The 26411-nt window shown below is 49.4% G+C and overlaps 10 protein-coding genes across 10 annotated transcripts; 5 read left to right on the top strand and 5 right to left on the bottom strand.

The window, feature by feature from the left end:
- Positions 1-553: 553 nt before the first annotated feature.
- On the bottom strand, positions 554-754 carry BT62DRAFT_1011110 (uncharacterized protein; the record flags this gene model as incomplete). Its single annotated transcript, XM_043177741.1, has 2 exons — positions 554-641; positions 678-754. 2 exons carry the CDS (start codon positions 752-754, stop codon positions 554-556), a joined length of 165 nt encoding a protein of 54 aa, XP_043035311.1.
- A 105-nt stretch (positions 755-859) lies between these two features.
- BT62DRAFT_464538 (WD40 repeat-like protein) lies at positions 860-2478 on the bottom strand. The gene is made up of 7 exons (XM_043181017.1): positions 2295-2478; positions 2133-2236; positions 1940-2076; positions 1545-1882; positions 1330-1486; positions 1036-1273; positions 860-974 (listed from the first exon to the last, which is right to left on the bottom strand). Exons 1-7 carry the CDS (start codon positions 2299-2301, stop codon positions 966-968), a joined length of 990 nt encoding a protein of 329 aa, XP_043035310.1. The 5' UTR covers positions 2302-2478; the 3' UTR covers positions 860-965.
- A 1709-nt stretch (positions 2479-4187) lies between these two features.
- On the bottom strand, positions 4188-4981 carry BT62DRAFT_1011107 (uncharacterized protein; the record flags this gene model as incomplete). The annotated part of the gene is made up of 5 exons (XM_043177740.1): positions 4188-4275; positions 4327-4562; positions 4623-4635; positions 4688-4755; positions 4808-4981. The coding sequence occupies 5 exons, from the start codon at positions 4979-4981 to the stop codon at positions 4188-4190; spliced, it is 579 nt and encodes a 192-aa protein (XP_043035309.1).
- A 3873-nt stretch (positions 4982-8854) lies between these two features.
- Positions 8855-11760, top strand: BT62DRAFT_1011106 (uncharacterized protein; the record flags this gene model as incomplete). The annotated part of the gene is made up of 15 exons (XM_043177739.1): positions 8855-8948; positions 8989-9007; positions 9066-9092; positions 9317-9440; positions 9492-9575; positions 9866-9976; positions 10167-10224; positions 10283-10370; positions 10436-10508; positions 10574-10705; positions 11048-11083; positions 11143-11213; positions 11245-11281; positions 11331-11452; positions 11505-11760. 15 exons carry the CDS (start codon positions 8855-8857, stop codon positions 11758-11760), a joined length of 1332 nt encoding a protein of 443 aa, XP_043035308.1.
- Positions 11761-14444: 2684 nt separating this feature from the next.
- Positions 14445-16103, top strand: BT62DRAFT_936686 (uncharacterized protein). The gene is made up of 3 exons (XM_043187173.1): positions 14445-15876; positions 15977-16023; positions 16074-16103. The coding sequence occupies exon 1, from the start codon at positions 14637-14639 to the stop codon at positions 15693-15695; it is 1059 nt and encodes a 352-aa protein (XP_043035307.1). The 5' UTR covers positions 14445-14636; the 3' UTR covers positions 15696-15876; positions 15977-16023; positions 16074-16103.
- Positions 15748-16467, top strand: BT62DRAFT_464262 (uncharacterized protein). The gene is made up of 2 exons (XM_043181016.1): positions 15748-15856; positions 15910-16467. The coding sequence occupies exon 2, from the start codon at positions 16080-16082 to the stop codon at positions 16419-16421; it is 342 nt and encodes a 113-aa protein (XP_043035306.1). The 5' UTR covers positions 15748-15856; positions 15910-16079; the 3' UTR covers positions 16422-16467.
- Positions 16468-16956: 489 nt separating this feature from the next.
- Positions 16957-17757, bottom strand: BT62DRAFT_1011103 (uncharacterized protein; the record flags this gene model as incomplete). Its single annotated transcript, XM_043177738.1, has 3 exons — positions 16957-17212; positions 17264-17641; positions 17699-17757. The coding sequence occupies 3 exons, from the start codon at positions 17755-17757 to the stop codon at positions 16957-16959; spliced, it is 693 nt and encodes a 230-aa protein (XP_043035305.1).
- Positions 17758-17885: 128 nt separating this feature from the next.
- On the top strand, positions 17886-18241 carry BT62DRAFT_1011102 (uncharacterized protein; the record flags this gene model as incomplete). The annotated part of the gene is made up of 2 exons (XM_043177737.1): positions 17886-18095; positions 18143-18241. The coding sequence occupies 2 exons, from the start codon at positions 17886-17888 to the stop codon at positions 18239-18241; spliced, it is 309 nt and encodes a 102-aa protein (XP_043035304.1).
- Positions 18242-21405: 3164 nt separating this feature from the next.
- BT62DRAFT_907367 (uncharacterized protein) lies at positions 21406-23235 on the top strand (the record flags this gene model as incomplete). The annotated part of the gene is made up of 9 exons (XM_043183663.1): positions 21406-21675; positions 21725-21890; positions 21946-22060; positions 22114-22308; positions 22374-22434; positions 22493-22653; positions 22713-22849; positions 22912-23037; positions 23099-23235. 9 exons carry the CDS (start codon positions 21406-21408, stop codon positions 23233-23235), a joined length of 1368 nt encoding a protein of 455 aa, XP_043035303.1.
- A 1427-nt stretch (positions 23236-24662) lies between these two features.
- On the bottom strand, positions 24663-25913 carry BT62DRAFT_464131 (uncharacterized protein). The gene is made up of 3 exons (XM_043181015.1): positions 25681-25913; positions 25034-25627; positions 24663-24979 (listed from the first exon to the last, which is right to left on the bottom strand). The coding sequence occupies exons 1-3, from the start codon at positions 25698-25700 to the stop codon at positions 24820-24822; spliced, it is 774 nt and encodes a 257-aa protein (XP_043035302.1). The 5' UTR covers positions 25701-25913; the 3' UTR covers positions 24663-24819.
- Between the last annotated feature and the right edge of the window lie 498 nt (positions 25914-26411).

Raw genomic sequence — 26411 nt, 5'->3', positions numbered from 1 at the left:
TGTACCATCATTGCCTGACACGTTTCTTACGACTGGTATTTTTCATTACGAACGTTACTTACTTACCCTTATTCCCCCTCATCCCCTCTCCATACCCTCTCTATCTCTCTACACTTATTCCTAAGACAATAAAGTCAACCCGTTCAAGATTGAACAAAAACAACCTCATCGGAGAAAACTCGGCCCAAAAGAAAAATAACAAAAAGACCCGACGGACGCCCCAAAAGCCGAAATAGGAAAGTACAAACACAAGAGTCCGCTTTAAAGAGAGGGAAATGGGGAATGGGAAATGAACAGTCAGAAAAAAAAGGAAATGTGAACAGAAACTGAAATTAAAAGAGACAATAACGAGTCGAATCCGTGGGCGGGTCTATGACTCGACCTGAGCCTCGTGCCATAAGGGTGATGCGAAATTCTTTCGTTTATCGAATGATTCCTGGGAAATAAGGCACGACAAGTATCAGTAAAGGAAACTTGAAGGAGACCAAGCGTACGCCCGTATAAAGTCCTCTCATATTGAGACCGACGCGAGTCATAGTCCTGTTAATTAAATTTAAAAAAATGAGGGTGGCGGAAACCCTGTTCGTGGGACTCCCGATGTTGGTGGGGGGAGATTATCCCGAGCAGGAGCTTCCCGAGCCCTAAATCCATGTCAATGAATGCGGAGGCGAACGAACAAATGGTGGATACCGGGTTGGTATGAAAGACAAGGGAAATCCCGGTTGAAGGAAGGAGAATGTCCTCGCTTTGACATACCGAAGCCCAGGCCTTGACCTCAAGCGCGAAAGGGACAAGGATGCTAGTGAGAGTGAAACCTCGCGCTTTTAAAGAATCCCAAAACAAAGGGAAGGACACAAAGACGGAACACAAAGGAAAGGCATACCCTTATATTCATCCTCATCCTCATTGTTCTCCAAAAACAACAAAATCGCTAGCAATTACCCCACAAAACATACACGCTACGCCTACTTTGGCTACAAAGCGTCCCGTCAGCCACGCACCACCCAAAAACAGCATACAGAAAGAAACACACACCTTGATCTCCTCCCCCATCTTCTTCACCGTAATCGCCGGCCTCTCCGCCGTCTTCGCCCCCGCCTCGCCCTCATCCCACGTATACGAACTCGCTATCGCCAGTCTCCCCCCATCACAATTAAACGCGACGCTCGACACGGCATTATTGAAGTTGTTGAACTGCCTCAGCCGCTTCTTCGCTTTGGGATCCCAGATAGAGACGGTCCCATCTGAACCCGCAGAAGCGAACATGTTGTACCTATACAAAACCATCAGACAGGGGGGATGCAGCGGAGAGAGGGGGGGTAGACGAACGTAGGATGAAAGGCCAGCGCATTAACCGGCCAAACATGATCCACACCATCAATCGCCTGCCTATGACACTTGAACGCGTACTTGTTCGCCTGCACTTCGGGCGACGCGTCGAAATACTCCACTGCGATCCGCCCCTCCGTCGAGGCCATCGCATATCCTATACCCAATCAGCCACCTCCTTCCCCAGCCCCCCAAACAAAGAAAAAAAAACTCACCCTCCCCATTAGCCATACAAGCCAACGACCTCGTCAAATACTTCAAACTGCTCTCCCTCTCCTGCAGAGGCGCATCCATCCGCCGCGTATCGTATATCCGCACCAGGCGGCTCGCCATAGCCAGCACGAGCATGTGGCCCACAATATCGAGGTGGTACACCCTCTCTGGCATCGTCTGCTGTTGTTGCGGTGTGCCTCCCTCTCGGAGATCCCAGGATCGGACGGTCCGGTCCCACGAGCCCGTGATGAGGGCGTTTTGCGGGGCGGACCACACCATGGAGGATATCGAGTCGTCGTGCGCGCCTAGGGGGGTTGTTGTTTCTGTGTTGATATCCAAGCTATGGAGGGGAGGGGTTAGATTAATATGAGGTAGTATGAACAAGTGGGACGCATACTGCCGGACGGTACAATCCAGCCCGCCGCTAAACGCGCTCGTCCCATTCTCCCAGCAACAGCTCAACACCGCCGCCCGATGGTCGAATTTCGTTTTTTGCTCGTTCACGATTTCGCTCGAGTCGTAGAACCGGACCGTCTATCACTCAGTGAACCCACGGACGCGTTTTACCCATGCACGAGGAGGACACTTACCGCATCCCAAGAAGACACCAGCAGATGCTCGGGGTTCGTCGGTGAGAACCGAACTTGGGAGATACTGTCGAAGGGAGGGGATTGGAGGGTCCATTCGGTGGGGTCTGTGGGTGGGGTGGGGTAGGTGTGGTGGACGCGTGGTTTTGGGAAGGCTACGCTTACCTGCCATGGAGGGAGAAAAAGATGAGACTGTTTGGGCGTGTTTCAATTGGGGAGGGTTAGCAAATATGGGCTTCGGGCCGATGTGCCGGGCGTTCACGCCTCTGCCTGAGCTTCTGAGTATGGGATTCGCAACGCTTCTCGAAAAATGAATAACGTTCTAAACCCACCCCTTCTTCACTAACTCTGTTTTCTGTGATGTCCTCAATTTTACCCTCCCTTCCTGACGCGCTCAATGGGACTTTGCGAATTGAGATGGGCTTATCTTCTAATAGCGACGAGCTACTTTCCCCCTGCGACACTGGTTCATTCCTGTAGGTGTTTCTAGTCCAATACGCGTATCCCTTCTACTACCAACTGGCAATATGAAACCTGCCCCACTAGTAGCTCTTCCGAAGTACCTGCGAGCTGACGCCCCTCGTCCACTCGTTCCAAATCAATTGTACTCTCTCTTTGCTTCGTCGCAGAAATCTGCGACTTTCCCTCTCTTCCAGAAAAAAACTCTCCAAATTCCCCTCCTATTCTGTCCTTGGTACTTCTCAATTTAGCCCCAAGGCCCACCCTCTCCCAAGTGCATACTGTACTCTCGTTTTAGTATCCGATTCACGACACTTTTCGCATAATGCGTAATGTTCTCAGAGATGGCATGCTACTTCTCGACCCACCTCTTCTTCATTAACTCTTCTATATTTCAAATCTACTACCCTCCCTTTCTTGCCCCTTCCATAACACGAGTTTTCCCTGCTTGCTTAATCCGCTAGTATTACGTGCCCTACCTTTAGGCCCTCCTTCGTTCTCCCCTAAAAATGTGCAAGCTGATTTGCCTTCTGAAACCCACCTTCGTCCCTCGTCCCTTATACCAAACCAATCGCGCTCTCCCTCCGGCCTCGTCCTCCAAAAACTGCGAGTTGACCTACATTCCAACGAATTCCCCTCTTCCCTCCTCTCCCCAGTATTGTCTCTCCGATTACTTCTTCCTCTCATCACTTCAGCCAATATTTATACGGCAACTGATCGACAGCTAATTCGGTGGTGTCGACTTACCCAGTCCTACACGCCCATTATTTCAAAATCTTCCTCCTTTGTTGCCCCGAAAGAAACGACGTCTCTCGTATCCACTTATCCACATCCGACGAACTATTTTTCTTCCGTGTCTCCAGGCAGGTCAATTCCATCAACTGACTAGTCCACCGAGGCAAAGTTAGCACCCACCGCAGAACTTCTCGTCATTTCTTTTTCTGTTGCCTATTTCTCAGTACGATACAGCACCATTCTCTTGTCTTGCCAACGGGGCTGACACCTCGTCCACTCAACGTAGGGACTTTTTCCCAGTCACCTTTCGTTACGCCCACTTCCGAAATCTCCGCCGGAAATACATAATTTAAAGGCGTACTAAATCTATATCCCGCGCCGCCTGCGGGTTGATGCCAGCGTACCCCCGAACACAAATACAAATCCACCCTGCATCTATTCCCTACACGTGCGTGCGCTATTCCCTGAGAATAAATATCTCCCTCAAAATCAAACGTTCTTTCCCGAAACACAGGGTACAAGAAACCAGCCTCCTTCTGATAGACAGACAGCGGCGTCTTCACTTGTCTCACACCAATAAACTAGATACACACTCGCACAGTATCACACCGCAGTTAGTGTGCTACGTAAGACGTAAAAGGCACAAAACTTATTTTTAAAAACATTCCCCGCGGAGAGGTCTTCAACCATGACATGCATGACACCGAGAAAGGAGTACCTTAATCACAGAAACGCAAAATCCAGCAGTTAGATAACGCCACCCGGAAAAAGTTTCAAATTTCTGGACCACGCTCGAGACCAAGCTGACATTGACATGTTAGGAGGAGATAACCATAACCTTTACTCTCAAGGACAATAGGATAATTAAGCGCCCACGACGTCACTGTGGGTCCATAATGAACCGTGCTCGTCAAAGCGTGAAACGTCGGAGATAACATTAGACAAATCCGGCCTTAGTGGTGACATGCATATGGCGATGATCAGTCCAGAACCTCATGCTCACCCTGCCTGCCACTCAGAACAATAAAAACATCCATCTCTGCAAAGGCGGAATGACGGCGCCACAGCAGCAAGCGTCGATCGTAAGTTGAATATTTTCCCTGAAGGGGGCAAATACACAACGGGCATGTGGGTCCACGATGTTATTATCGAGCGCCTATTTGTAGACGCCACTACCGATACGTCGGATGAGGGGAGGCGCTTTCTAGGATCCGGGATGATAAAGCGAGAATACGCCTCCTGAACACAGCATCATGAAGGAGGACTACTGGAGACGGACGGCAAAGCTGATTGACGAACAAACGTCCACAAGCTGAACAAAGAATGATGAAACGCATTACTTTCGCCTTGGCAACGCTGTGTACAGATATGGGCGCTTCATTCTAATGGGCTTCGCGCTTCCCTTCCCTGACAGAGAAGTGGCAATATTGCGCTGTCACTCAACAATAGAAACGTGCAAATGAAAGAAGAGAAGAGACATTCACTACGTCGAGAGCGATTGATCCAGGAACTGCTGGACAACAAAATGTTCGTTTTTTCCTTGACTTTACAGGTTTGCAGCTTAGAAGCAAGCCGGGACGGTCTGGACGTTGTACTGTTGCCTCTGCAGAGCAAACATGCAGGGCTTCGAAGATATCGTCGATTAATGGTGAGCTCATTGGGAGGGATTAAAGATACAGGTTCCCCCCCCTCATCGTTAATTAGGCCACTGACGCTATGAAAGGAACCATTAGCATTGAAGTAGATCAACACAGCTCCGATGTATGGACTAACCAGGAAGCCCATAATCAAAACGACAGACCACCTCCTTACTGCGCGTGCAGGTGTCAAAGTCTGCACACTCTGCGGCCTCTATTTCCAGCAAACTTTTAGTTAAGGAAAGCAATGAAAACAACGAACTATTCTTGCCTGGGGAAATCGTATAATCGATATTTAGCAATGAACATTCAAGACGCCGTTCGAGTCCTTATCAGGAGGAAAGACTTGATGTCAAAAGACAGCACGTTCGACAACGAGGTACCATTGTCTCTTGGCTCCAGCGCAGATAGATTGAGCGCTCTGGCAGGCTGGCGGAAATTAGACAAATGTTCACAGAAACACACTGTAGCCCCCGCGCCCCCCTTATGCGTTCCCATCCCCGAGTCTTCCGTCAAATCCCGATACTCAAATATGTTTTTTTAAAAAAACGAGATCTGCAGCGAACCATATAACGCGCCGCACAGTCTATTCCAAAAATAATCATTTTATGGATACTACTCCCGAGTGCTGTCTGGCATAATCCCCTGTGAAAGGGCTAATAATGCGTACTTACGAGCTGATAAAAAAAATATTATCAGACCCAATGAAAACCTCCGGGTCTTACTGCGCACTTAGCGGGCATTATTTCACATTTGAAGCAAACTTGAGGGCACAAAATACTTTATAACGAGAGAAGATGACCGTCGCGCGCGAAGGCGGTAACAGTTGGGGACGATGACAAATCCTTGCACAGCCATGGACGTGACTTCCACCGGCGAGCATCTGTTGCTAGATAACGGTCGAAGAGCGCGTTTTTGCGCGTCTTACACTGAGAAATGAGAGTATCTTTGTATGTACTACCGTTGGAAACACTACGGAATAGTCTCAGTCTTACTTCCACCAGTCAGTCAGCAGTGAAAGCGATCCGCAGTGAATTGCTACATGAACCCCCCCCAATAAAGGTAGCAAACCTCCTCAAGCACATGCTGCGCTGGCATTAAGATACTCAGGGACTTTTCCTTAATAGGTGGACAATAGCTGGAGGTATTCGTGCACCTGTCACATCGTAGTGCCTCTTATAAGGAAGACACGTAGAGGAACATTACTCAGGGAGGGATCGAATGACACCTCTCGATGTTTGATGCGTCGGTTCCATGACCATGACCTAGTCATTGTGGTGATTCACCCAAAGCGAGCCTGACGCGACAGTCCAATTAACGTGATCGCGCTTCTCTTAACCATTTGACGCTTTCGGCGACTTCACGCCGAGAGAGAGTTGCTGGGTGGAAGTTCCCTGTCTTGGGAGACAATGCTAGTAAGTAAATATCGCGGCTTGACAACGTGAAGGGTGAGATTGTAGACCGCAAGGAAAGGCGGAATTTGGTTTTCTTTCTTTCTTGCAAGTAGGCGGATTTAGATTAGGTGCCTGTTCTTTCTGGGGTGTGTTATCCATGAGAACAGTTCTTTGACAGGGAAATTGGCTTGGTAATTTAACCCTATAAAAGTACTCTGACTCGGTCGGTATGTGAGAAATCACACGTACGTTACGAGGGCCGAACAGTTGCTTATGGCCGGTTTATTTTTGTTCACCCTTTGCCAGTCAAAGTTCAGTGATACCAAAAGTATTCCTCCAGCTAGAGTAACAACTGATTTGATACGGATGTCTACATGATTCTGCAGGAATAAACCTCCCAAGAAATACCCTTGCAACCCCGTTCGCAGACGAACTACTGGATATTTAATTCATACTTCCACCAATGACGCGGCAACACGCTCAATAATTGCTGAAGACGCGCTTCTGATCGCACTCACAGGGAACTTGTGTAGCAAACTACTATAACCATGAAACCCTTCAATCTCGATGATCAGTAACTTATCCTCAATGGGCGGACAATGGACGGAAGTATTGATACGGTGATATGTTACAAGTGCCTCACATAAGGCTATGCATGACATGTTGAAAAAAATGTCGGTGCTATCGAACCACACTGTAGGAATACTGGTGCCCCGTTTGACGCGTCGGTATCGCGACTGCGGCCTGGTCATTGCGAATAAGGCAAAGCGAGTACGATACTTACAGTCATATTGATGCAGATATCTGAGGCGTTCCGTAACTTCAATACTGAGAGCTCACGTCGCGATTGATATAACTGGGTAGCAAATTTCTCTCTAGGTGGATAATGTACTTACCCATACAGAGCAGCGATCACTAGATTTATGTGGATACATTCAACCTCCAATAAAGCACCACCAGGGCTGAGAAAATTATAGACGACAAGGAAAGGCGGGAATTATTCTTCCTGTCCTTCAGTAAGGCAATAATAGGTACCTATCTTTTCAGTGCAGAGAACAGTTCTTCAACTGATGCACGTGCAGTATTCCAGGGAGCTTCGCCCTGTTCCGCAAGTAATTTAACCTATAAAAGCAATCTGACTCGGTCGCTACGTGAGAAATAATGCGTACCATCTTTACGGAAAAGAACTATGCTGCTCTTATCTGAAATGAGTCTTAGGCATGAATAACCAGTCGCGTCGAAGGGTCGACTTGTTCGCTACCGCCTTACGGCCTCCACGGGACAAAGGTCGCGGCTACCGGTATTTCGCCGCATGTGATAATAACCTGCTATTCAGTTACTATTCACTGCTTCTACAGTAATACTGATCTTCCCGCGAAATATACTTGAAACAATCTCACCTTTGAGAACCAACCAATGATACCTTTGAAATATGTATTGATGCGCGAGACGGAAATATCCTGTGCTGAAAATATCAGCATGAAGTAAAGCTCAACATTGAGTCGCATGCCTAGAAGGATGTATTGTTCTGACATGCCATATCTGGCGGGATCACCCGGTATAGTCAGGGTCATCACTCGGAATGTCATAATACGCGTCTCCGGTCTTTTTTTCTCCCACGTATGTGCAGAATGACTCAGAACGCACTCCGTCTTTGGAAACCCAGTGAGGCAAGTGGGAATATATTATCTCGGCCATATGGTCTTATTTTGATAAACCACTTCATATCCTTCACGGAATCACCTCTCATTCCCGGACTTTGGTGCTCTGGTGATCTTCTCGTCGTCAAGGCTCCGAGATTGTGGATCGTACTTCTTTCAATCAAAAGTAATAATAGGATGTGCCCTTTTTGAGGGGCTTTCATTCTCCGCAAGTCGCACGTCAATTGATGGAGATATCCATCCAACTGACTGCTCACATACGAGACAAGTACGTTTTGCGCCGGTCGGGAGTCGAGACACGTGTATCGTCGCTCGGGAGCTTTTAGGTAAATTTATGTTATGACGCGTCTTGAGTCTGGACCCCGTGCCACCATCAATGCCTTATCTTGTCCTTCCCTCGCCAGTCGCCACATTAATCTTCAACGCTGAATAAGTTGGTTCGTGCTATATATTTCCATCCCCATCCAAACATTTCCGTCAGATCTTCTGTTCGCCCATTTTAAACTCTTATTATTGTGACTTGAAAGTACACCGTTCAAAAATAGTTGGCAACATTCGAATTTCTGGGAACGTGGCGTCATCCTCATCCCCATCTCCTTCCACCCTGCGGCAAGTAAGCGGCATTTACTTCTTGGCTTCAACTCTTTGAACATACCATTTTCAGCGACGTGTTTGTAGTAATGTGACGATTCCCCCTCCCTCCGTGCGAGATTAATACATCCGCTCAACGCTAGCTCCTACACCCTTCCTTGAATGACCCAGACCTATAGTTTAGCTAGTCCCATTGTTCTCCACGCCTCGTAGAAGTCTTCGACGACCGACGCCATGTCTAAGTCGCGATGATGGTGGAGATTGCGCCTTTAGGGAGATCCAAAGTCATCCTTTACGGCATCGCGGATTACCGGGTCGTCATCATACATCAGGCACCGTTCAGTAAGCCGTCACTCACATGACCCAACCATTCTTGAAGTAGTTGACGCGATGTACGAATGGTATGTTCGTTCACCCGTCGTTACATGAAACAAAAGAATTCATTTCTGGGGCTCCTAGGCAAAATTTGTTTCTGATCGCCGCAGGGTACGGATTTGTGGCGACGTCTAGCATTTTACGTTCTTCTAGCGTAGTCCCTCCCTGTATGACTCAAGTCATACTCACTAGTTTGGAGATTTGAAGAAGCTTTCACTGTGTTGACGCGTTCCTTACTGACTCTGTTACTCCCATTTCTAGATAGATACCTTGAGACGGACCATCATAGCCAAGTCCGCGGCGCGTCAGCGAAGCTCCAGTTATTAGCGCGTTAGCATCGAAATGAACAATGTCGATGGACGCGTTTCATACGATGCCAAGTCGACTGCTCAGTCATCCATCGACATCTTATCTGCCTCAGTCCCCGAGCCAACCCCGCTTTACAATACCACCATCAAGGTGCGCTTCATTTAGTCGGGTGGTTTCGTCCCGTGTCTGATTTAATTCTAGTCATACTCCGATCTTTCAGGGTCCCAATCCAACATATGCCCTGAGTATCCCGACGGCAAGTCCAGCCTCACATCGCAACGGCTAGTCTGTATCCGCTTTATCCGTCCGCACAGCGAGCCTCCTTCCCTTCACTGTATGGATTTTTTATTCTTATCTTTGCCGCATTGTACTCTAATTTTCAAAAATAAGACTCAGCTAACATGTCCCTCATGATCGTGTACAAAACGCCAAAATTCTTGCACTGAATTCCCCCATGTTGCAGGTAATTGTTTGAGCCTCGAGGAAGATGTTGTCTGATCTTCCTTGGGTATTCCGCATTATGATGCATGCAGCACTGTGAGCTTCATCTACCTATTGTTCTGGAATGCCTTTAGAAACCACCCCCGAAAGGCGAGCCTGAACAAGTGATTACTCCCGAGACGGTTTCCTCCTGCACTTTGCATCTTGAATCTACCCCCTTCTTACCTAGGCCCGGGCCGGGGGGGGTATGTCATCTTCACCGTTGGCTTGGGAATGAAGTCGTACCATAGTGCCGCCGCTAGGAATGTTTGGGTTCGCCATTGTAAACGTTATACACCATAATGACTTCTTCCCCATCTCTGACGTACCTATACGATATGCTGATTCCTTCCGAAACTGTCCCTGTCTTGTGCAATGCGTTCATCTTACTAGTAGGCGCACCATTCTGTGCCTCAGGCCCAAGACAATGGCCTGGCACCTGCTGATCAGGGAGGTATGACCCAGGTAACTGTCCCGTATCAAATCTAATCGCCATGCCTCAGACTAAACAGGAAAGTTGAAGACGGTGATACGGAGACTACGGAGCAGATCGTTGGGCAAATGCCTAACGCAGTATCGACGGTTACGTAAATCACTCCAGTGCGCGCGACATTATATCTGTCCTCGTCGGATTAACAGCCGATAGCCCAATGATCTGGTTCAAGGAATTTACGGTTGACTTTTTGTGATGTGATGTTTGTCGTGATCTATGCGTCATCGATTTTGGACTGGACAAACGTAAGCTGCTTTCAAGTTGTCTGTAAGTTGGGACGCGAATATGATTATTCTCACCGGCATGGAAGTCTAGATTGACCCCCCGCACCCAGTTTGCGGCCATAGGAGTCATCTACGAGATCCCACCAGGAAAGGATGCGCTAAGTGATTCAACGGGTTTCTCGCTCGTGGAGGACCACACCCATACGGTGACTTCACGAGTACGTATTCTCTGTAATGGTAACTACCTGCATGTCCTCTCTTTCCTGAACCCAGTACCTTCTTTTCATTCATTGAACGGAATCTGAACACCACACCCCCTCGTCCGCATTTCCCATCATCCGTGGCCCGAACTTGGTCAGCGTGCATTCAATCGATGAGGTGATTACCCAGAACGCCAGCAAACATTAAGAGTGATGGATATTCATTTAACATCGGACGGTCCCCCTACTCTCGCGGCGCTGGTTTACTTCGAAACTTTACTTTACCATTTCCTAACCAAAAGAAACCCTCTCCGTTCAACTGACTCCATTTTTTTTTGTTTCCCCAGGCCTCGCATCCAGAGTCGTCTCACAGGCAAACGTTACGAAATGAAAGAGGTGAATAATGGATTCACGCCCACTTACTACTTTTAAAAATTACCCCTCCCTCCCCCAAGCCAATACTGTCTGGCCAATTTATCGCCTGGTGCGTTGAGGCTGCCGGCACCCCAGGAAAACCACCCGTCGTGTTCGTGTCGGGCTTGAACGGGGCTCACCAGTTGGGGGGATAAGCAGTTGCTGGAGAGTCTGTATATGGTAGGTCTGCTCGGGGTATGCGCGGGGGTTTCTGACGGTATGAGGTGAGGCTAGGGAGTTCTTTGATCGGCGGTCGAGTTGGGGTCGGGTAGGCTTATTCAAAACGCTCGCGAGCACGGAATCAGAGGCCAGCCAGGCCGTATTTTGTTTTGGGGCAATTGTCATTGGCTGGTATTTATTTATTTTTCCCTTGGCTGCGTATCGTTGACCCTTCCGAACCCAGGTCCCGTAGAGGTATCATTGCACCCCGACCGCTTCGCTCCCTACGGCCGGGCAAATATCACGCTCGGTGTGATCCCATGCGACCGGAGATCCTCACACTTATTCTATTACCATCTTCCCCTCCCCCTCCCCCGATCTGCATGATTTCCAGAAAGCATCAGAAGTGTGGCGAGGACATTCGTACGCAGGATGGAGAAGGCTTTGCACTCTGTGTCGAGGGACTTGCTGTGGGGGGACACGTTAATGGAATTGGATAAACATGAGGAGTTTATGAAGAAGGCATCTTGGTGGATACGAGAGAAGTAGGAGGGCCATGCGCTGTTCTGCGAACCCGAATTTGTTCGGCGTGTCACTGTAATAATGATAATAATACAGAGTTCACGTTTGCTCGCCTTGGTAGATTAGGACCGGCAGGAGAATCGAGCTGATTGTCCTTACGAGGCTTGGCTTTGTATAGTCCAATCAACCTGTTCTATATTGGCAGAAGCATTCCTGCCAGTGGGTTATATACTTTATGCCCCATATGGACGTGCGAGCGTTTTTCTTCAAGCATTGTGAAAATATTATGAAGTAATTTAAAAATGAAACAAATATTGTTAGAAAAATTTATATACTGGACTATGAAAGTAACTCATGACTCAAGACATTTTTTGTTGGGGGCTTCCAGATGAGGAAGCAAGAGTACATAACACAAACCCATATTTTACTTGGAATACATAACAGCCTCAGATTTCTCTCTTTTTTTTTTTCACCACATAGCTTGAACATATTATATTTTGATGTCGGAACTTGAGGGCATAAATATGGATGGTCGCAAACTTTAGATCGTACTGAATAACTACAATCCAATGGGTGTTTTTTTTTTTTCACAGCTCTTACGGTGGTAAGCAACATTGATGTCCCTAGTATGGAATGTTCCATTGCGTAGAAAGGAAGTGGGTTCAGCCAATTTCTTGTAGTGGTGGACTCAGGATCATGATCGGAGGTATACGACTGCGCTTGAGAAAGCGTAGATTAAATTTTTTGCTCCTGAGCCAGTGAGGTTTATTTAACCACCGTTTCGGAGCCCGTGACTCATGTTGGGAGGGGGGGAGGGTAAGAGCATCATCATTCGAGTATTAGGAATGGAAGCTTTTTGTCTTCCCCTTGGACAGGAACGACTCCCTGCGAGGGCGAGCAAGAATTGTGGGTTAATAATACGCTGGGTTTTTGCATGATACGACGAGGCCAAGCAAGGCCGGCGCGAAACGAAACCGACAACTTCCACCTGGATCCGGGCAAAAAGAAAAGAAAAAAAGAAAAAACCTTAGATTGAGAGACGACGACGACTCAAATTCCAATCCGAGGGTGTTCGACCACGGTTGTCAAGTAGTAGTTCTATTCGGCTTATAACGTAGAGGGTATACGACCATGTAGATGAGAGGTCGGCGTTTTCCCGGTGCCCGGAAGCATAAGTGTTGTGCGGGAGGGACGGAAAATGTGTTCGAGGTACTTAAGACGCGTTCGGGAAATTTCTGCTGCGCGCGCTCCTCGGAATGGAAGGGATCTGAGCTTGGGAGTGAGTTAGCGCCGATGTTGGTTTAAGCTATCTCTGAATTTAATAAATTGATGTCTGGGTCGGGCTAGGGTGCGTTTAACATTTTTTTGTTTTGATGTTGAGGTTGTAGATTCAATTCCTGTGGAGGGCATTGGTTTGTGTTGTACGTAGGCGCTCAGTTTCTTTGGCCTTTGGCTATTCAGTCTATGCTCGTCTTGTCTGGATTTATCATCAAGTTGGAGGGAACAGATCGGACCATCCTTCGGGAGGTTGGACTTGTCATGTGATGAACGAGCTCGCAAGGTTGAGAATCGTTTCTTAATACAATATTCCCAACAGTCCGCATCCGGTGCTTAGGCAAGTTTTTTTTTTTGTTTCTTTTTGTTTTTCTGTTTACGAAGCCATAATAGTCGTTATAATCTGGGGGTACTAGTGGTGATTGACTTATCTCGCAAGGAATTCGGGACTAATGGTATCGACCGGTCCTAGTTATGCGGCGAACCGCAGGGGAGAGGGGGGATTAGGGGAGGGGTATGTGAATGAAAAGTCCGAGGGGGGGGCCGAAGATGAAGAACAGGCGCGCGTGCGATGGGGCTGGCTGCTGCGTCCCTTTCCGATGTGAAGGGGAAGAAGGGAGCGGCGCCCCTGTCTCCTACCCGAACAATAGATGGAGGGAGTGTCGTGCTAAGATAGTCTCTCTCGAGAAAGCTAAACAAAGGGGAGGAGGGAGGGAGGGAATGAAACCAACGAGGGGCGGGTGAGATGCCGGTGGTTATTAATAGAGCAGTTGTGGGCGATGCTGAGAGGACCAGGATATGCTGACCTGAGCACGGTACGCGCTTGTTAAGGCCTGGGTTAACAGGGGAGAGAGGGAATGGGGGGAATGATCCATGAGGGTCCGTACGTTCAATTGAATCGGTTCTTCAAGCCCTAGTCCTACTCGGCTCGCGAAGGGCCATAACGTAGAGGTATGCCTCTGGATGAGAGATCGGCGTTTTCCGGGAGCATAAATGTAGGGGCGATCAATTCCCTGCATGGACTCGACTGCGGTACTTTGAGCGTGCCTTGATTTATGCGACACAAACACCCTTGAAGCTTGAACGTTCTGAACCGTGTCGTTCTCACCCTGCTTGGGAGGACATGAGGTAGTAATATTTGGGGTTGATAGGAACGACTTTTAACACTGGGGCGCAGTAGGTGTCGAACAAGTGAAGGATAAACGTTATTAACGTTGGCGTAACCCTCATCCTGAAGATCACCAAAAGGGGACAGGTAGCGCACGGGAGCATTCAACCGGCGTTTGCCGAGACGCATCTTTCCTTTCTTACGAACATTCAAACGCTTTGTTCGGGTGTGTGTGTGTCTGACAGGAATGTTTGTTGGACAGGACTTATTGCGGCTACTGGAAAGCTGGGAGATATGCGCGAGTAACAGGATGAGGTCCACAGACGGATAATCGATTACGTGGGTTAACGTTGAACGACGATCCATAGGGGGTTGGTAACGATCGTGGTGCCCTGACAGCGCGTTTGTATCTCTCAGACATTCATATACATATACATATACATATACCATGCTCCCATCTTTCCGTCCTACATGCCCCCAGAGATATACGACCTCATCATCGACCACCTCGCCGATGACCTCTCCGCACTCTCCGCGTGCGCCCTCGTCTCCCGCGCTTTCCTCCCTCGGTCCCAACACCATCTCTTCCGACATGTCACGTTCTACCCGCCCCAGCCGCACTCCGAGACGAACCGGTGCGCGCGGTTCCCGACGCCGAAAGCCCCGCTTGTCGAGAGCCTCACGATCTTTGAGCGGCGGCTGCCCCTGGGCCACGGGGGTGGGATGCGCACAAACGCGTGGACGGAGGAGGCCTTGCCGCGGGTGCTGCCCCTGCTCGTGGCGCTGCGGAGCGCCGAGTTTGCGGGGCAGATGTATTTGGATGAGAGGCATCGCGTGCGAACGGGCGTGCAGGGTGTACTGCCCCGGCTGACGAGCCTCACGCTTGATGGGGTGTATTTTAGCAATCTTGCGGAGCTGGGGGCGTTCTTTGGGTGTATGCCAAGGTTGAAGGGGTTGGTGCTGAATGTTATGACTGTTGGCAGGAGGGCTGGCGACCGTCGGGTGCGGGGTGGGTTGTGTGGCGAATTGGAGACGCTCGAGGTGGGGATCGGGCATCTTCATCCGAGGTGGATAAGGTATCTGCTTGGGAGGGATGGTGTGATTTCGCTGGAGAGCCTGAGAGAGCTCGTTTACCCTCTCACCTTGGAAGCGGATTCGTGGTTGCCCGGTGTGGATGAGCTCGTCGGGCGTGCGCCGAGGTTGGAAAAGGCGGTGTTGGTGGATTCGAGGGGAGGGCGTGAGTCGCATCTCTTTTCACTGACTAGTCGGATCCTCATCCGGGGTATGACACCCGTACCCGATACCTGCCGCCTCCGTTCCTTCACCGTGTTCGCTCCCCTGGATCGATCCGAAGTTCGTTGGACCAAGGTGGATGTGTCGGAAATTGCGGTTGATTGGACGAGGACGTTGCTGGGTCTCGGTCCCCGCTTGGAGCAGGTTGTCATCCTGATTAATGCAAAGTCGAAGACGCACCTTGTGATGAGACCGAACAGTGTGGATGGATGCTCACGCGGGCTGTTAAAGCTGTGAGCTGTCCTGCTACTCCCCGGTCGTCTATCCCTTCTGAGCGTCGTCCACAGATGATACCATTGACGTATATTTCTCGTATACGATACGCTTGTCAACGGTCTGTTTTGCTCCAAAGTTCGACTGAGAGTCTCCGTAAGGCCATCAATCATAGTATACGATCGGTGGTGTAGTCTTCTTAGCCCTGTCGATGAAGCGTTAATTCATGGAGCTCAAGGGCAATGCCAGACAGAAACAAAGATGATCTGAAATCTTTCCTCAGTCTTAACGCATCTTTCTCTTACCGATTTGTCCCCTGAATATCTGTCTTTTCCTCCTGCTGCCAACCCCACTGCAAAAGATATTAGCGATCACACGTATTTGTTTAGGATCATAGCTAACAGTGTCATGGAGAAGAAGCCGTTTTTTTTTCCATGCAAGCGAATCTTTGGGAAAGGAAAGGAAACGGGTGTTCTCTCTCTCTCTTCGCGCGCAGGATGCTTGATACGTGAGCACCTACCCAGCTGTCCAGATGAACTGTGTGAGGTGTGTAGTCTCTCTATTTACTGGGGTATCGGGGGGGGCTTTTTGGTGACAGGGCGCGAGAAACGGGGGTTTCGAGGCCGTACTTGGTTTGGTTCCTTTTTCGCCCAATATATCACACACAACTGCGTGGGAGGATGGCTTCGAGTTGCACGGTTTAAGAACCCATCTATGCACTTAGTGGATTTGCATCCAGGTTTGTTCTAATATTCCCCCCCCCGGATTGAATGTGAAAATGCTTGCTTTGGGCCACTCTTTTGATATCCAGTGCACGGTACCCGGGCATTGGTAGCGCTTGTCAGGTCACCCATGTGTAGTAGGGAGGGGGGGTGTAAGGGAGCCGAACGCCGTCGTGGGTTGGGATTCCGAGTATACATGCGTGGGAGAGACTGATCGCCCAAACCTGGCCCCCTTTCGTGCATACCCACTGCTGTCTGTCGTCTGGGATGCTCCTTCTCTCGCCCCGCTGATCGTGCAACATGGACCTGTACCCCGGATGGGGGTGTGGGTTGCTTTCTCTCTCACTGATGCTTTAGACTGACTAGTTGCGTTGGCTTCGGGGTCAATGCGAGTTACATTGGGGAACGAGTTCTTGAAAGCTTGTAGGTATCGCTGCGCCAACAATCAAGCAGCGGCCGCTGTTGCTCCTCCTCGCTGAAAGCTGTGACCAGAATATAATGATGGGTGCAGGCCTGCCGACGTGGGAGCCTCACGAATTTCGGAGAGGAAAAAATTGAATGCGTTATGGGTTTAAGGGGTTCATCGGGAGAGGGAAAAGGGGGAAGAGACTCAGGAAAGAGGTGCCTTGGGTGCTACTGCTGTCAGCCGAATGGAGACGCCTTTGCGGAAGGGGGTTGCGTTGCGTTTTAGAGCCAGGGGGGAAAGGATGGATCCCCGTCAGGGAGGAATCGGAATGATGTTTGGGACAGCTGAAATGTTGGGGTGAATGGCTTCGTCGAGGACTGCTGGGCTGTGAATTTCTCCACATCGGAGTAGGCCTACACAGCAGGCAGCATAGATAACTGAGTGGCCAGGCTTGACAGGTGCACGAGGATTGCCTACAAGACAGAGAGGGTGACTGGCTGGCTGCTTGGGGCTTTTCGATCTTTTCTCCCCCGTGATAACGCTTGATTCGTTTTCGACAAGTGGGGAGTGTCAGTGGCTGTGAAGGGCATACCAAGATCTTGTGTGCAGGGACTTGATGTACGTGAGATACTTCTTGATAGTCTTGGGCTGAAGTGACTCGGGGACCGAGGGGACACAATCCATGGCAAGATTGTGTCTTGGGACGCTGGCGGAATTGATCCGTCTGGGTTGTAACATCCACCGTAGCCGTGCAAATTCGATGAAAACGATTTTTGACCTGTGCTGTAGGTGGAGCGAGTACTTGCCTGCTCTTGATGCCTACGAGCGGAGGGATCACATCACTGTTGTGATGGGTGTTACGGTACTTGCCCTGCCCGCATCTTAAATATTTGGTTCACCGGGAGCGGTGGGAAAACAAGACCCGGCCCCCCCTCAGCTCCGAGTCAACGAGGCTCATTTTTTCGTTGCCTCGTTGCACAATGAAGCACATTTTTATCTCCTCCATCCATTAAGGAGGACGATTATCCTCCGTTTCGAACATCGACAGTGCTAATAATATATAGCTATGTATGCGTCGTACAGTTTATGATCGTCGTACCTCTGAATCGCTCCGAGGTTCGTTGCACCGAGGTCGATAGGTCGGATATGGCGATTGATTGGACGAGGAGGATGATGGAGGTGGGTCACTCCTTGGAGGAGGTTGTCGTCCTAGTTAATGCCAAGTCTGTCATGGAGGACGAGACTTGTGATGAGGCCGAAAACAAGGTGATTGATCACGCAGGGTTGTCGGGAGTTGTGAGTTGTCCTGGCTGCTACGTCGTTGTCTATATCATCGTACACAGATGATACCATACTTTATTGACCGACATCCCCCTTTGACGCCATCCAAACCCGGCATATCACCTCTCTTTGATGTATTACCAACGAGTGCCGTCCAATAGGAGTGGTATCCAGTTGGCGGCAGAGTCTTCTTAACCCCAAGAAGATGTCGATGAATCTTGAGCTTGAGGGCTGACTGGTCTTCAAATTTACAGGGAACATAATTCATCTGGTAATCGAGCTCAAACGCCAATAGCGAAGCTTGGAAATGGGCGCTTCTCTTCACGGCGCAGGATATACATGATACATGAGCACCGACCAGGTGAATTTCTCTTTTCAGCGTCTTCTAACCTTTTAACAGGCGCCCCCTCCCCCCCTTGGTAAGTATCGCTCCGAAACGCGGGCTGGTGTTTGTATTCACAAGACGGATGAACGTTTCGCTTGTATGTAGACGCTTTTCTTCTCGCAACAATATACCCGAGCTGAGAATGATTTGCGTAACGAAGGCGTTAATCGCTAGTCTCGGCGTTGGTTGCCGGCGCTCCTTTGGTGCTGATGAAACAGGCAAACCTGTGGACAGAAATAGACGTGACATTCACTGAGGGATGAACCGTCGGCTATGAGGAGGGGAATAGACCAAGACTGAAGTCGTTCAGCTATGGGGATAAGAATCTTTGAGAGAGACGATGGCGAAATCCTCACCCAGTCGTAGAAAAGAAACACCTCGCTGTAGTAGTAGTAGTGACCTTCAAATTGCGAGCCGGTGATATGGTTCTTCATGGACTAACATAAGGGCAAATATGGTGGGAGGAAACGACCAACTGCCGGTCTTTGGGGGGTGTTTTCGAATGCCCTCTTCCACTACGATGTTCTCGGGGACTGCTTGCTGCCATGTCAGTTCTCTGCGAAGTCAAAGACGAGTATTATGTGGGAAAGCAAGATTTGTGGGTTTATGACAATGGAATGAACTGTTGATCAGATGTCATGGAAACATTAACTCCTAGCTGTGGGGCCATGGAGGAAAAGTCTGCTTCTTTGAGGAGGAGAGCTGAGTAGAAGAGAAAGACTTTCTACTAGAATCGGGAGAGGGAGAGTTGCGCTACCTTGAACGGTGTCCGCGGAAATGGACTGTTTAATCGCGGTGCAGCGGCGAGACATGAATAGTTCTAGTTCTTGGGTGAAGCCATAAGCAAATACCTGAATATCTGAGGCATCAGGCAGAAATGTCGCTGGTCGGTGGATACAGTGAAAGGTGTTGACTCGTGGGAATCATTTACCCTTTTCTGTTACGTGACACTTCCTCTCCGAAGCAGCCGGGACTTGTGACTGTACACATGTTGGCGATGTAATAGGAGAAGAGACTCCTCGGGATTCTGTGCGTACTTTATATTCATTGGCATATTCTGATCTTCGAAGCATCTGTCAGTGCAAAAAAAAACGGAAGAGTGGGAGCTATCAGGCCTTAGTACAAGTATTGTGCCTCTTTTTTTTTGGTGAACAAGGCTGGATTACTTGTACAAGATTTGAACTTGACAGAGTGGAGCCTTTGGGACGGTGTTCAGATTACCGTTTGCTTCAAAGGGTCTTGGTTCAAGTTGTTTGGTGCCATTAGCTTAGCTACGACAGCGGGCGCTTATTTTATTATGATCTTCGAAATGACGTTCATAATTATTACTGCTGATAAAGCTCACGCATAAACCATGTCCTCGGAGAGGAACAGGTATACGTCCCAGCTTAGCCCGCTATGACCGGACGTCAACCGCGTGGCTGCCAGTGGCAAGGCCGAATGTATCCGCACACACGTTCTCTCCATCATCAGCGCTATCGGAGGAAGAAAAACACGGGATAATGCGACCTCCAAGAAAATTCACCTATACATGCCTGCGCCTAAGTTTCTTCATATATTCCGCCAATTTATGGTTGCAGACTACTTGCTACGCCGATGATTTTCTCATATCCTGATGCCTGCGAGCCAAGGAAAATTCGTGTGATTAGTGTTACGTTACTTACCTCCCCGAGTCGGTGAGGCTCATACTTTGGTGGTACATTGGCATTGGCTCGTTGTAGTTTAAGCGATCTGCCACGACAAAAGAGCATTCCACGCAGTTCCCTCTTCCATCCAGCGGACACGATCTGTCTCCGATTCGACGTCGATGGTGCTAATAATATATCGCTATATTTACCACTAGGAAAGGTCTATTCATGGTGAACCGTTCAGCATGTCACTTCCGGCGGTTCTGTGCTCCTGAACCCTGAATCGTCCGCGTCGTACGGTTTATGATCGGGTACATGCGCCCCAACACGCAGGTGCCTGCGCAGGGAAAACACATGCATGCCGCATTCGACCATTGGTCTGTAGCAGCCCAAGACTCTTCCAGTGGACCAGAGTAGCTTGCGCCCTTCTGAAGTAAGCCGGATTAACTATGTTCCTGTTGGTTGCTGAACGAAGGTTGACTGTATACCTAATGAATTATTCGCGCGAACGTCGCTGTGATACCGGTGTTTTGAGATGCTGTCTAATCGACCACGGTGAGAACTACTTACTCGGGGTGTAGGGTACGTCATGAATTCTGCCTGTCAGATTCTGGGGTCCAGGGGCTTTAGAGCCACCGGAATGCATGTCGAGTCACCGCTAAGCGTCTCCAGAGCAGGGGGGGAGGAATGGATTTTCAAAGTGATGTATTTGCGGCGACGCTGGCAAAAGGGCAAGCTTCTTGACCTCCATTGTTCAGGGTTATCGTTAAGCGATTGGCGATGATTTACCGTGCAATTGTAAACTTCTAAACCTTCTTGTTCCGTCATCCAGATGAAGAGATTCCGACAACGCGATGAATTGTTCTGTAGCGTCCGATTCTGACGCGCAGTACCCCGAGTAAGGATTATGGAGTGCCTACTAACACGCCGGACCCGAGTAAGCACGTCAAATTTCCCAGGGGTTCCCGAATCGGCAAGGGTTTGATCGATGTTAGTACTATCGTCTGTTAGTCTCGTCTGAGCTCCTCAGAGAAGGACGAACCCTCTATTGGTCGGTTAGAAAAACATGTAGCAAGGTATGAGTCATTTCTCCGAGTCGTGCCTGTTAATCTGATGGTTGGCATTACGAAAACAGTAATCCACCTCCGAGTCGGAGCATGCCTAGTCTTCTTTTCCTTGGCCGATGGGGCTCTTTGTCGTCCAGTCCGACTCGGCAACCAAATAGATACATAAATCCGTGACATGCAGAAACATCCCCCAACAGCATTTTCCCCTCGCAGTTCATCCGTTCGCTCGTTCCTCATTCGCAGCTATGTCTATCCACCAGTCTCATAGCACCTCCACTGTCAACCTCAATGGCCGGACCCACACCAGCGCAGAGAAGGAGAAGCAGCCTGCAGCGCCTCCTAAGCCGTTCTCTAATGAATTCACCGATAAGGAGATCGCAGCACAGAGGAAGGAGTACATCAAGGCTCTAGTCATCGGGTGTTTTTCCATGGTTATATTGCTGTTTGGTGTCTTCTCGATATACTGGGGCGCTTTGTGGAAGATACCTGATCACAAGCTACCTGGATGGGTCGTAGTGCGTATTTTTCGAACGTCTACAGCGTGTATCTCACCACCTCTGATAGGATTTCGATGGATCCACAATCGGTAGTAACGTCACTAGCACCCTCTTAGCAGATGTTGCCTCCACCTCGAGGGTTTCTTGGACACAGCGCCCTGCGTCAGACTTTTCAGGCCCGGCCGACGTGGGGGATCATGTGGTAGACCAAAGAGCCTGGGTGGCCGTTGTCAGTACGTTGTTTTGCGATTTCCCAAAGTGATTCTCCTCTGAATATCTTTCTCATAGTTCATGCCAACGCTACTTCATCCCTCAACGCCGCGGTATCCTCTCCCAGTTCTTCGTATAACGGCTCAACGGCAGTCACCGTGTACGTCGTGGAAGCACGGAATGAGAATGCATTGTGAGTCGGGCTCTTGCTTAGACGTTTTTAAATCCGTTTCTCATCGTTTGCAGCCGTTCGCTCATGCGACCTTATATCATGACGACTATGGACACTTTCTCTCAGAACTTCGCCCAGTGGTTCGGGACTCAGCTCGCTGCATCTGAATCATCGGACACCTTGGTTTCGATCCTCCAAACTGCGCCACAAATTATTACTGAGCCTGTCAGTTACACGATCGACAACCTGCGCCCATTCAATTTACCTGTGTAAGCACCGCGCGTAATTCCTTAGGTCCCTCCCGTATCATATCTAACATTTCGTTCTCTTTCAGGGCGAGTGCTATTACCTTCGTTGGCCTTATCTATCTTCTGGTTCTGTGCTACTTCGTCGTGGTAAGCAGTCCATCTCCATTTGTTCTCTGCGAGGTAGATCCCTGACTCGTCATTCTAGCTGATCGGCGGCGCAGCTCGTATGACCTCCGGGATCGAAATGAAATTGACGACGAAATCGCTCATCAAAGTCCGCTTGTACTCGACCATCGCGTTGTACTTCATGATCTCCATCTTCTACTCCACCTTGAGCAGGGCCTTCCAAGCAGACTTTAACACCAAGTGAGCACTGCCCCGCCGTCATCGTATATCACACAATATTGACTCAATTTCCGCGCAAGGTTCGGCCGTGCAGGGTTTATCATCTTCTGGATGCTCAACTTTGTCGGCATGCTGGCTGTTGGACTCGCGCTCGAGGCTATGATCACCTTCTTGACGCCCAAGTACATGCCATTCTTCATTATCTTATGGATCATCAGTACGCTCTTTTCCCACTCTGTGCCTTATTTCAATCGATGGTTCTTAACCCTTCCTGTGCAGGTAACGTGGCGGTGTGCTTCATGCCCATCGAGGTTCTCCCGCACTTCTACCGCTACGGTTACGCGTTCCCGTTCTACAACGTCTCCGGCGCTGTCAGGACCATTCTTTTCGGAACGAAGAATCAACGTGAGTGACTCGGACCACTAAGCCTATTGAACACCTATTGATTATTATTATTTTTTTTTAGTTGGACTCCATTTCGGTGTTCTCATCGCTTGGACCATCATCTCTCTCTTCACCCTCCCGCTCGCTCAATGGAATGCAAGACGCTTGATGGCTAATGCCGCCGCTGCTGCTCAAGCCGAAGAAAAGGGGAAGAATTGATGCGCTGATTTAGAGAGTTTCACAGGCATTGTAAATTATCATCGCATACAAAGGTTTTCCTATACCACGGCATGTTACCTACCTCATCATGATCAAAGTTACGTTAGAACACGAATATTGTAATTAATGTCCTGAGCGGATCAGTCCTAGTGCGTAGAAATAGAGAATTCTACTGCAGGGCCTAGTACCTGTGACTCAGGTATCACGTCGAAAATTTACTTATAGGTTCCGAGTACAAGTGAAAAGCCTTAACGAGAACGAGAAGTTTCACAGAAAGTAGGATACAAAGGAGACTACCTAGTAATACAGTTCGACTTGAAGACAAACCGAAAAAAAAAAAAAATCAAGAGTCCGAAAAAAGAGAAATAGGCCGATGTAACGGAGCGCCGTACCCTCCCAAACTTGCCGCCCTTGATCGCGGGCTCGTATTATTAGCGGACATTGCACTTCTTCCAGGAGTGGCTGGCCTTCGCATCGGCATCGGTATCGGAGCCAGCTCCATCGGGACCTGAGGAATCGGAGAAAAACGATCGTCCGCTTGTTGTAGAATTGGTATGAAACCCGGAGGGAGTCGGTCATCTGGTAATTCGATGAGATCGAGAGGAATACCCGGTAACGGTCGGTCTTCGGGTGTAAGTAGTCCTGGATTAAACATCGTATGATCGCTTCGGTTTGAAGGGGACTGGGACTAAAAAAAAATTGAAAAGATCAGATCCTTGTAAAGAAGTGCATTTGGACAGAAACCGTACCGGAGGTTGGACTTCGATATTGACGCCAGGAGAAGAGGTCGAGGAAGATCTTTGTTGGAACCGTCTTCTCAGCCAGGCGAAGGGGGTCTTTAGACGCTTTGGCGGAGACCGCGTGGGCGGTTGTTCAGTTTCGGCTTCGGCTTCGGCTTCCCCTAGGGTGTAGCGGCTTCCAGGGTCAGTCTGGTGATATAAACTAGATGCATGATATGAAGCTTCAGAAACAGGCGATACAAACTCCCAGTCAATCAGGCGAGACGAGACCTGGAAAAGCAAGTCAGTAGAGAGAAACATGGATGTAAAAGTACAACGTACATCTGGTCCTCGGGCAGGCATATTTTGACTTCTCCATTCGTCCACCATACGCTCGGTCTCTCGGACCCTCTCTGGTTCTGATGGAGGAGGAGGCTTTAACATAGCATACTGCGAAAGAGGCGTCGATGCTCTGGATTCTCCTCTGCGAACGTCGATATGGGGACTGAATTTCGAAGAACGAGTCAATGCCTGGAAAGCACCACCGCCCATGGCGCTGGTCGATTGGTCGACACGCTCGAGAGATTGCTCTCGTTCACGTTGAGACTGTGGAGGGGAGTGATGCACTGGGAGCGGGGACGGGGCGTGTATCTGCGTGGGTATGGGACAAATAGGTTCGGGCGAGACACCGAACCGACCAGGAGGATCCGAATGTGAGGGCGATGGGCTTGCAGATCGATCCTCGGGAGAAGGTGATGGAGCAGGTTCCACTGAAGCAGGTCCGAGTGGCTCTTCCGGATGTCGATCAGGAGGCGTACGACGTGTCTGCCAATCAGGAGGATTGGCGAATGATGAGACGACACTTCTATTGGTCGATGAATATCGATGGAGAAAGCGGAGCTATACGAAGGAGCACGCACCGCATGACAGCGACCATAGGATTCGGGTTGACAGGGACCTTCAGTTGTTCCTCAAGATCTTCATAATCAGCCAGTATGGAAACAGACAGACTTGACTTGGTGGCCCTCGAGAGCAAATCAGATATGTTGCAGTCATATTTACTTGGCTGAAAGACATACCTGCCGAAACTCAGTGGCGCAACAGCCTCTCGATCCCTCTCCGAGCGTTTCCTTCTCCTGATCTCCCGAAACGATCTAACCATTCCAAATCCTTCCTCGTACCCCTCCCGATAACCTTGCTCCTTCGCTTCGTTCATCTTACGTTCGATAAGGAGCCTTCTCGTAGTCGCCCTATCCTTTGCCGCCTGGACTTCCGCTTCGATCCGCTGGCGGTCCACATCCGCAATGATCCCCTCCGCCCGCTGGAGCTCCATCTTCGCGTTTTGCAGCTGGAGTTTATGAGCCGACAAAGAAGCCGTCGCCTCGACGAGCTGGGTCCTCAGAGCTGCAAAACGTTGCTCAAAGGCATCGAGTATCTGGACGTCACGACGAAGAGTGTCGGTAACGGTTGGCCCGAAGCCGTGGATGAGATCGATTTCGGAATGTGAAGCTGGAACTGCGCGACGGTGGTGGCGCTGCCGCGGGAGACTTTTGGGGCGCCTCTTATTGTGGCTTGGGGGCGCTGCTGCTGAGCGGTCGATCCTGGGGGCGTCTGACGACGGTGCGGGAGATGACGAATCTGCTTCTTCCGGGACCTCTGGCGGATATTGGAGCCTAAGGGAATCTATTCAACTCGTGATTTCAGAGAATAAAAGGAAAGGCGTTACTTGGAGTCCGGACTGTCCATGGTATGCAGTCGATGTGTCGATAACGCTCACCAAGGCGAGGAAGCAAAAAGGATACAGAGGTGATGCGGGGAATGACGATATGATGGTGGCGTGCGGCAAGCAATGCCAGCCTCGTGTTAGCATCACTCCACGTCGACACGCGGTATGAGATAATCGCCGGCAACACTTTCGTCTGGAAGAAAGTATGAGAGAAAGGGATGTCGCATGAAAGAGATGTGTGGTCCGGCCCTTTTCCAGGCGTCCAACACGTGTTGGGGGCGCAGTTGCTGAAAGGTTTCCTCTCATGAGCTGAAGATATTCTCATCGGATGCCGGATATAAGATAAATGGAAATGAACGTACATGGGAAGATCTAGCGTTTTGTTCGGGACGGTTGGGAGTACTGGGTCGTGATATATGATATGCTTCGAGTGCCGCAAATACAGAAGCTTTTTCTATCAGAAATTTTGACCAACTCGAACGGAGAAATACGTCCTATAGCCCAATGTCATGAAAAACACGAGGACAAGGCGAGGAAAAACGGAAAACCTTCGGATGGGCGGAATAAGCGTTCCTGAAATAATGAAGGGGAGGATGCCAGATATATATAAGCCCATATTCTGTCATGAGAAGGAATAGAAAAACACACATAGCATTGTGGTCCATTCTCTTTTGCAAGGGTCGGAAAATAGAAAGTGCTTCAAAGTTACCGGACCGGACGTGATGTGTCAC

The sequence above is a fragment of the Guyanagaster necrorhizus genome, assembly GCF_019112545.1.
Source record: "Guyanagaster necrorhizus MCA 3950 unplaced genomic scaffold BT62scaffold_34, whole genome shotgun sequence".
Classification (NCBI taxonomy): domain Eukaryota; kingdom Fungi; phylum Basidiomycota; class Agaricomycetes; order Agaricales; family Physalacriaceae; genus Guyanagaster; species Guyanagaster necrorhizus.
This window is presented reverse-complemented; position numbering and strand designations above follow the sequence as displayed.